The sequence below is a fragment of the Agrilus planipennis genome, unplaced genomic scaffold, assembly GCF_000699045.2.
Source record: "Agrilus planipennis isolate EAB-ADULT unplaced genomic scaffold, Apla_2.0 scaffold57, whole genome shotgun sequence".
In the NCBI taxonomy this organism is placed as follows: Eukaryota; Metazoa; Arthropoda; class Insecta; order Coleoptera; family Buprestidae; genus Agrilus; species Agrilus planipennis.
Window position 1 is genome coordinate 952,044 of NW_020438879.1, and position 10,259 is coordinate 962,302.

Genomic DNA, 10,259 nt, shown 5'->3' on the forward strand with positions numbered 1-10,259 from the left:
AGCCCACAATTTCTTGTATTTTTTATTATTTGGAAGAAATGGTATCCATTTTCTTTACATTCTGGCACTGCACACTTTCTTTAAATTTTATAAAATTCGGAAAGTTAATTAGTCTATTTCTTTTGTACTTACGAGATTTACATTCAGTCATCTTAATTCTTGTTATCAAGATAAACTTGTGAATCATAGTGATAGCGATGCGTAGCGGGAGAAAATGGTAAAATCTTCTCCATCGATGAGAGCGGCATATTATAACACAATCCCAAGATCCGCATTTTCGCAAACGGTATATAATACATATGTATATAGTGTGACTTTCTCGAATTAGAGTATCTCGGCGAGCAAGAATAGCAATTCTTTAGCAGATCGAGAGTAATTAAAATTTTCATAGCTATTTAAATTAATTTTTATTTATTCCAAAAAGCACGGAATTCAATAACCAACTGGTGCGATCGTTTCTAGCAACTTTCATCGTCTCATAAAACTGCTGCTGTGACATTTAGTCGGCGCTTCGCTTTAATTTCCAGTAGTGTTTTAATTCACGCTAAATTTCCATAATATGTTGTGTCAGTTGTAATTTCTTTTAAGATCCACTTTTTGTGCACACGCTAAGATACCCATTGATTCGTTTCGCTAGCAAATATACCATTAGAAATCTGTTCATTTCTCTAGACTTCCTTACATTTTGTTTTTGTTTACCGAAAATATTTCATCGTCTCTTTTTGTAATAAGTACGTTATGGATAAATATTATATAAAATAAACACTGAAGGCTAATGCGAAAGCGTAAGAAATATTTGTATTCGATTCATGACTGAGCATAAAATACAATTACCTTTAATTTTTATGCAACTTGGTCTGTTTCATAACAACTGCATTAATCTTGAATTTAAAAAGTTAAAGCAATGAGGCCACAAAATGATTTTAATAATTATTTCATATATTTTAATATTGTACATTGCACTTTATTTCCAAGGGCGTTTGAAAAAGTATTTCCAGGATGTCCGAGCTTAAATTTTATAAATGAAACATCAGTGGAGGTGTGTGTCCAAACAGTCTTAGGACTAATGATTTTATGATGATGACGCAATTGGGTTGAGATACGATATCGAAAATCAGTGTGAAAACACTTTTATTATAAAGATTAGTAACTAAATAAAAATAATATAAAAATACAACTATGCCATTCAAAAAAAATATTTTTCCGTTATTTCTTCGATAGAAATTCTCTAGCCGCTCGGAATGACCTNAGGAATATAATGGATATACAGGTTTTCAACAAACCTCGCATAAGAAATTGAGAACTCCTTCGCATTTTTTTCCCTAATATTTATCAACAGGACTATTCAAGCAATTTAAGGGGTGAAAGATGTTTTATTCAGTATCAGACTGACATTTCGCTTTATGATTTTAACTCTTATACAGGTAAAATATAAATTATCTTTGACTTAAACTAAATAACGATAAATAAGTATAAAACACAAACTATTAGGTAGGAGCCACGAGTCACTGAGGTAGATTACTCATCCTTGACTTCCGGGAAGAAGCAATCCGTTGTATAGAGATCCAAAGGGAGATTTCGGTACAGGGTTGCAATCGTCAACCAAACGCCAATCTGTAATGTACCCGACAATTCCCGAAACATATGAACCAATTTGATTATCTCTTCATCCTGGTTTCACGCCCGCTTCGCGGACCACATTTATTCTCTCCCACGGACTCCACCTCATCCCACCTTTCCTCATGTAGCTTTTCTCTTTATAGGACTCCATATAGTGTTTGCTACTTGACCCCATTATCGGATACCCGGCAGTATCCTAAAAAAAGTGCCGGATCCGCCGAGTACCTGATCCAAACCGGATATCCAGTCCATCTCTATTAAAAATGTATTAACTGAATACTTGAAAGAAATGCTCCGCAGAGTAAATATTCATTGAGCTCTTAGTTCACTTGTTTTCAAATTATTTCCATTCTTTTCATGCCTTTTCCTTATTTTCCAAAGATATTTCGAACAAATACGAAACGTTTGCCTACATTAAGGTGAAATCTTACATCTAAATCTTTTTTGTAACTACTTTTATAATTGTCACATGATAAATAAATTTTGTCTTACTTTTTGAACGAGATGAAAATTTTGTTACCTCCATTATTTATAAAGTTTGACCTAAATATGAATTAATTAAACAAATTCAAACTCGCACTGTTGGATTCACATATTCACTGACAATTAGTGTAGTTTTTTATTTTTGTCGTAAAGGCCAGGGAATGTATCAGAAACCAATGCCTTATGGCTCGCTGATGTTCTCAATCGTCCGGGTTCCCTTATACTTGTTTTAGGTTAGAGAGCTTCCGGCCGGGGAATACAGTCGTATAAAGTCCGGTTTTTAAAATATCCCGCGCTACATACTCACGTTAGAACCCTGAACATTTTTGCTAAATTACTAAAAGTATTTGAAGCTATTAAATAACCAATAACGAGCTTATGGTTGAGTATGTATTGCAACAGAAGGTTAATAGAAATCATGGAAAAAAAATCGCATTTTTTTTAAAGTCAGAGTGTAATTCTAACTAATGATATTCGCTATTCATGATTTAACACGTTGGCGATGTCGTGATCCACCGGTGGGTAATGCTGGCCACTATCAATGATCGTAAGTGTCCACGGCTGGGTCACAGACTATTTTTGTTTAAACGCTTTCTGAAAATCTGTGATTGCTGTTGGGAGGTTTTATTTTGTTCGTACGACTATATAACAAGTAAAAGTTGAAAGGTGTAAAGTAGTTTTTCGATTGGGTCGCAATTAGTATATATGTTACCGGAAATGTATGAAATCCATCATTATATACAATTCCTAGGAATATATATAATTCCTAAAATCACCTGGAAATGTGTGAAATAAATTATATTAGGCACATTTCCTAGGAAATCTATGTATTTTTTAAATAGAAATCGGAAATTTATTACAGGTAATACTAAATAGGCAACAATACTAATCAGACATTTTGTATACAACGTATAAAAGGTTCAAATTATTCTCTGTTCAAAAAACTTGCATACTGATGATAATAGACATAGATTCTTGTTGAATGTGAAGGGATTTTAAGATTGTTGTATCTTGGAATGTACTGACGGTGATTGTGAGACTATTTTTAAGTTCTTTTTACTTCTTTCTGACATTTTTTGTGACGAACTACCTGAAATTAAATTATCTGACTAAAAATTATGTATTGTCTCCCGAATAGTATACAGACCTTTATATGCCCATCGGTGGGCCACAACGTTTCCTACAGTTATTATTATGGTGACACATCGGTGGCATACCTACACTGAAAATCATTTAAAAGAGAAAAAAGACATTTATTATAACATAACTTTAATAACATCAAAAAACAGATAATAAAGTATATAAAGAAGAAACAAAAATTTCGTACATTATGGTATTTTCTGAATTCATTGACGTGGCAAATGAATTAATGAGTTTTTGTTGTTTCGACTCCCACAAAATTGCATCACAGTAGGCTCGATAACCAATTAAAAACCAGCATCTTGGCTTTCTATGATTATATTATCAAATTGTCATGTTATTGTAAAAACGTGTGCCGATTACTATGCTTAATTTAAGTGCGTTGAGGAAGTAGACCTCTACAAGTCCAAACGCGATTGCTGGAAAGAAGTAAGAACGCGTGACCAGACTTTTTATTTAGAAAGGATTCAACAACAATAGTACTCCTCGGCATAATTAGTAAACTGAGTTTGTAAACCGGTCTCTTCCGTGATAAACATCTAATTTTATAAATGATTGTTTTTAAAAGTAGAGCGGACGCTTTCAGTTGGAGTTGAAACCTGAAATTCTGCCTTTGTATTTACTAATGATATATGCAACAGAAACAATCAAAACTGAAAAACACTAATCCTTCTGTAAATACGAAGCATAATATATTCATATTACATTTATGTGAATATCAATTTAATATAAATATTGGGGAATAATTAATATAAAGCTGAATAAAATTATGTATGTACCTAATGTGCAGGGTAGTCCGTATACCAAATTAAAAGTATGCATTGAACCGAACGGCATGGTCTAGACTCTAGAGGTTTAGACCATTGCTTAGCATTCGGGAGGACGCCGGTTCGATTCCGGATCCATCTGCTTTGGTCCAAGTTTTTCTGTGGTTTTCTTGGATCATTTAGGTAAACGCTGGAACAGTAATACCCCACAGATAATCTTTCATTCTCTTCTGTCTTTATTCCGTCCGTCTCATCTTTCTCACCCAAACCACCAGCCACCCATTCCCACGAACCCTGAAAGGTTGAGGGCCTTCCGTCCTATCATCCGGCGTAGTCCGGAGGGACTGCCCTCCACCAGCATTAGTGGCTGGTGGGAATGAGGCACCCAAAAGTTTTTAAGTTTTTGTCTGCATTGAATGTTCGTTGAAGAAAGAGTGCGGGGCGACTGACCTCATAGCTCACGCGTACGTGACGAAAACACGTGCCATAGGAATACGTGTATTTTCGTGAAATCATTCTTTGAAAAAGTTTGAGTCCTTGTAGAATCCCTATAACACATACAATAGTTGTGGGTGGTAACAAATGAAAAGTACATGTATCTGTATGGACAGATTATCCAAAAACAATGAATAATTTTATCATGTCGGAGCGGAATGACATAATATGTAGCTAATACCAAAACGATTTGTGTGGATCAAAAAATTATTGATATTTTCAGTTATAATAATAGACACAAATATATAAAAATCAGTTATTTCAAATACTAAGTTCACTCTTTTTATGAATCATAATGTTCAAGTACGTTTCCTATTACTACAAAATTATGAAGTTATAGCAACTATTTATTTTGATTGTAGGTTCTGGTTTTTGTAATATCCATTCGACAAAGTGTGGCAGTGAAAAAATCTTCCGAATCTTTGGCTAAAGAATCTTCCACCAATACCAGCAACAGTATAAAGGAGAACGGAAAGGATGGAAAAAAATTACCCGGTCCAGCAATTCTTGCAATTGAAATTGTTGACCCTAACGAAGAGGATACGGCTGAAGTGAAACGGGAGGAAAAAACAAAAAGAACAATAGAATCGTCCTTGGGTTATGGTCGTTCTGGAGGAGTTCCTAAGTCTCCCAAATTTATGTACTATAAATATTCGCAACACGATATCCCTTCACCTAGTAGCCATTCGAAGAGGAGCCAGAAAATTAAGAAAGGTTCGCCATCATCACAAGAAATCGACTCTGGTTTGCCATTAAATATTCAAAAGTCAATCGAATATAATTTAGGTAATTGCTATCAAGATTAAAGCTAAAAGGAACATTAGGCAAATAAATTTTCTTTGATATTCAGCGGTGATGAAAAAACAAGAATAGTATTAGGATAATACAATGATGGGGTTTTGTTCTCTAACTGTATAACGTAATAAAAATTACTTCTTTGTTTCTATTGATCCTTTTTTGGACTTCCGATTCAATAAATAAGCTATGTATAATAAAATATGGAGGTAGGTTAATTGCAGATAAGAATGTACCCACAAATTCGTAATCAGTTATTTGCATTTATAAAAGTGTAAACTTTTATACTACTGGGTTGGTATCTGTGTGTAGAAAACGATAGCGTTGCCACTTTGTTTGTCATTTGGTATTTGTATTGTTTCATATTAGTCCAGTCGGTAGAGAAGTTTCCCGACCTCAATTTGTTACTGGACGGGAGTGGTTCCTTGTTGTAGCCGGGGAAAAGTTAGGCATTCCAGTATATATTTAAATTTCGTATAAGTGTGCGTTAACAAATGAGGGAGGTCCAAAATTGGCAAAAACTTTGGACCTCCCCCATTTATTAACGCACACTTTTTTAAACATTAAAAATATATAGAAATGCTTAACTTTTCCCCGGTTACAACAAGGAAGCACTCCCGTCCGATAACCAATTTATGTCGAGAAAATTCTCTACCGACTGGACTATATAGTCGATTTCGTGTTTCTTGATTATTTAACTTTAAATTATCTGTAGAAAGTAAAGTCAAAAGGCTCTTTATCTAAGAACTAGTACGAATGTAATTGATCATTTAATACGTGATTGTCTTTTATTTTCAAAAAGTAAAATCCTAAAATTACTATCAAAGCTGATTATTCAGTATCAAATGCTCTACGCAAATCTAATTTTTAGAACCGGTTTATGTTCTTTTATTCTATCTGAAAAGAATCTAATTGTTTGGCCGATATACGTTTTGTTACAAATGTAGTAACGTAATTTATAAATTTCTGATTTGAATTTCTCTTAGTAATATATTTATTTTATCGTTTATAGTTTATTAAATAATTAAAAGAAACTGACGAATTAGTAAAAATTTTAATTTGCTTATCTATTTTCCTGCGATGATTTAATGTAAGTACTATTAAGTAAAGTTCTGGAAATATTTCCCATATTTTTGTACAGTTTTAATTTGAATTTTGACTATTTTCGGTACTGGAATAGTTTTCAGGTTCTTATTAACCATGACAATACATATATTTACATAGTAGTTGTACTGATTTTATTTTACTTATAATCAGAAAGCTTTTAGATTTCCTTATCAACACTTAGATTTTATTTTACTTTTAATCAGAAAGCTTTTATACTTCCTTATCAACACTTACCTATGTAATCTGTAGGTACCCAAGTATCCGTCGTTCCATCAAAATCATCAGGATATTCCACTTCTCCTACTGAAAACAGCGCCGCGGCATCTTCAGGACACCCGTCTGGGACAACATTATTCACTACTGTTAACTCCCAGGGGCAATTAGGAACCCTCTCTCCTCACTTAACTTATCAAAATCTAGGAGCTAATGGACCAGTCGTGCCTGTAATTATATTAAGGATATACACCAATCAATTGGCAAGTCCAAATGAAGCTGTGTATCCAAACCTTCCCGACTCAGATCCTTACGCTGGATTAAACAATGTCAATATCATGGAAATTGTTCAGAAGTATTTACGACAAATTTATCAAAACCCACATGGCGTCAATGAAGCTTCAGTAAACCTGCATGGAGCCAGGAGTATGCCTAGTTCATCTGCTACATATTTGCCCCCCGAACAACCACAACCTGATCCTTACCAATATCAACAACAACAGTATTTACAACCACAGTATGATGTCAGTCAGCTTCAACAGCTTCAACAACAATATCAGCACCCTATGTATTACGCTGATCCAGCAGTAAGTTAATAAAATCGATGTTTCAATTGAATCTTTTCAATTGTAAGGTTTGTAGAATGTTTCTCATTTCGGGAATATGCTAGGGATCTCTCATCCTTGTAGTATTGTCATTCAAATCAATAATACGACAAGTATATTAAATTTATTTGAAATCATTTCCCTGATTATATGCATATCATATCATATACATACAATAACGTTTTGGTAAATATGTTAAAGTTCATATAATTCAGGAGTTTAATAAAATGCGATGCTAACTTTTAAATTTGTAAAATAATTTCTAGGAAATTTTTAAAATTTCTAGGATTTTTTCTGAAATTTCCATTAATTAAATTCACGTAACGAAACCTAAACCAGCCCAGAGCGGATCGTAACTAGACGCAATGCATCGATATTATTCATTCATCGAATATTTATCCTTTATTTACATTTAGTTGTGATCTAATGAAAGGCCTAGAAATCTTTGACCGTCCACCCCGATAGATTGTCAGATTTGGCGCTCGACGATTTTTTTTTCATGAAATAGATCTCACATAAATGTTCCAAGCAGTATAATCGATACTAAAATTATATTTTGTTAAATATATTACCATTGTTGTATAATTAACAGAAGGAAATCATTTCTATCCTCGCAAATAGTTAATTTAGAAATTCTATATTGTCAAAATATGTTTGGTGTACGGATCTATACGGGTGGACGACGGAAAATAAATAGCTACAAACGTTTGAGAAGTTATTGGCAAATACTGAAAACACCATCGATACCTTAGGAATGATGAAGTGTTAGAATGAATGGGAGAACAACGGGCGTTATATAAGTCAATAAAAAAATATGAGATAGGATAGTAGAACTCCTTCTGAAACTTAAAGGATTATTCAGAGACACATTAGAAGAAAGAACAAAGATGAAGAGTTACTGTTCGTAAATAGTAAGGGATGGGGGATGTTCTAGTTTTCAGGAAATGCGAAGATTGACATCGGATAGCATAGGAAAGAGTCAACTAGTCTTCGGATTGACGACCCTATGATGACGATTAAAAACTTTTCACTAATTAAAGATATTTTCAACATTATTTTAGTAACTTTCGAAAGTTAGTTTTCCTTGAATATCTTTTGTGTGCTTTTCAGCTCCAAATGATGATGACTCCGCAATATATTCAACCGGACTATAGTCAAGCGTACTCCCAATTCCCGTATCAACCCCAACCTACATATCAGCAGGTTCAATATTCTCAACCGGATTATAGTAACAAATACTACCAACCACAGCAACAGTATCATACAAACGGACAACAATATACTACAAGTGGGCAACAATATACTACAGACGGACAGCAGTATTATCTTCCACCTCAAAGTTCTCAAAAATATGCGTCAGCTGTTTTACCAACTGAGGAAAACTATCCCAGCAAAGACCACACAAGAGTCATATTCCATTCAAACACTAGTCCTGAGTCAGAAAAGAGCGCAAGTGTTGGTGGTACAACTGATGTGGCTAACTCTGCTGCAGTGGCTAAATCTCCACTATTAACTGGAACATCTGACACTAGCCCTGTAACATTTTCAAGTCCTACAGCTAGTTCAAAAACAAAGACATCCTCGAAAACACCTACATCTATTGTAGATTATAACTATGATGGGACAAAGTCATCTCATCAGCCTTCAAATGAAGCGCTTCAAGAGTATCAAAGTTATTCTTATAATCCACAAGCTTACGTACAACCAAGTTCTGACTACAGTCGTCAGTCATATCAGCCAAATTCTTTCAAAACTGAAGAGTACAAAACATTTGTATCTAAAGCTTATCCTACCCCAGAATATGCCAGTGCAAGTTATCAGGCATCTAGATTAAGGAATTATCACTCCACGCATTCATCTGGTTATCAACCCTCTGCCACTTATCAAACCAATAATTACCAACCGTCAGCCACTTACCGATCCAAAAGTTATCAACCGTCAGCCACTTATCAGTCTAAAAACTATCAACCGACATCCTACACGGCAAAAGAATATCAGCGTCCTACGTATAGTGCCCAAATTTATCCTCAATCTGCGAGTAATGCTGACGAATTTCAACCAGTAGTTTATTCCTCAAATGGTCAACAAGGGGTAGCGTACACTTCAGCTTCTCATCAGTCGCCTTCCTCCAAAAGTAAGGAATATCAGCCTAGTTCTTACAGTGCTCAAAATGGCGCAGAGTACACGTATGATCCGAAATATTATCAGCAAGCTTTAGAGCAGTACCAAAATCAATATTCTTCACAAGTTGTTAATCCAGAAGTGAGTAAGCATTCTGATGTAGAACCTGACACTAGAGAGGCGTCCTACACTTACCAAGCAAAGTCAGAGGCAACCGACCAAAATAAAGATGATAATACTCCTAATGGAAGTAGCAGAACGAACTACTACAGCAGTTCTGGACCTTCGACAAAGTCTAAATACATAAAAAGTAAACAAGGATAACGATAACATAGTGAGGTGAAAATGAACTCGCGAGTGTAAAAAACTTCTGTACCTGGTTTTCACTTTACTTATGTGCGTTAAAAATCAAAAAAGGTTTTTCGTTTCATCCTACAATTATTTAACATTGCCTTTCTGTCTTAACTTTGTCGTTATCGTTTAATTAGTAATATCTACAAGTTTTTTTTTATATAAAGAGAAGGTTGATGTAGACAATTACCACGACCAATACTGTTAGTATATAAAATGGATTGAAAAGGATAATCATTAATAACATAGTACTGATAATATAAAATTAATTCCAACTTACCAAAATAAAACTAATAATTGATAAAAAATATTTACAGTCGTTTCTGTTATTGTCTTATAAATAGTACAGTGTTTATAGATGTATGTTGTAAATAATAATAAAAGTGAAGGTAAAAAGTCCTGTTGTGATGTGTTGTGCAATAAAATTTAAATAAACTAAATATTCGTTTCATTTCTCTCTTTACTTAAAATCATTAAAATGATTTTTTTAAAGAGTAACCTTAAGAATAATCACGATGGAAAATGTCACTTCAAAAGCTTATGGTATACTCCATACTTTTTG

The 10,259-nt window shown here is 34.0% G+C and overlaps 1 protein-coding gene across 2 annotated transcripts in view; it reads left to right on the forward strand.

Annotated features, from left to right (window-relative positions):
* LOC108737353 (adhesive plaque matrix protein) overlaps positions 1-10,030 on the forward strand; it is a 44,940-nt gene extending 34,910 nt beyond the window's left edge. Inside the window, exons 2-4 of one of the 2 annotated variants that reach the window (XM_018470169.1) lie at positions 4,868-5,291; positions 6,657-7,207; positions 8,336-10,030. In XM_018470169.1, the coding sequence (XP_018325671.1) occupies positions 4,868-5,291; positions 6,657-7,207; positions 8,336-9,670 (2,310 nt within the window). In that variant the 3' untranslated portion in view covers positions 9,671-10,030. The remainder of the gene's footprint in view (positions 1-4,867; positions 5,292-6,656; positions 7,208-8,335) is intronic. The other variant, XM_018470170.1, reaches the window with a different exon arrangement.
* The last annotated feature ends 229 nt before the right edge of the window (positions 10,031-10,259 follow it).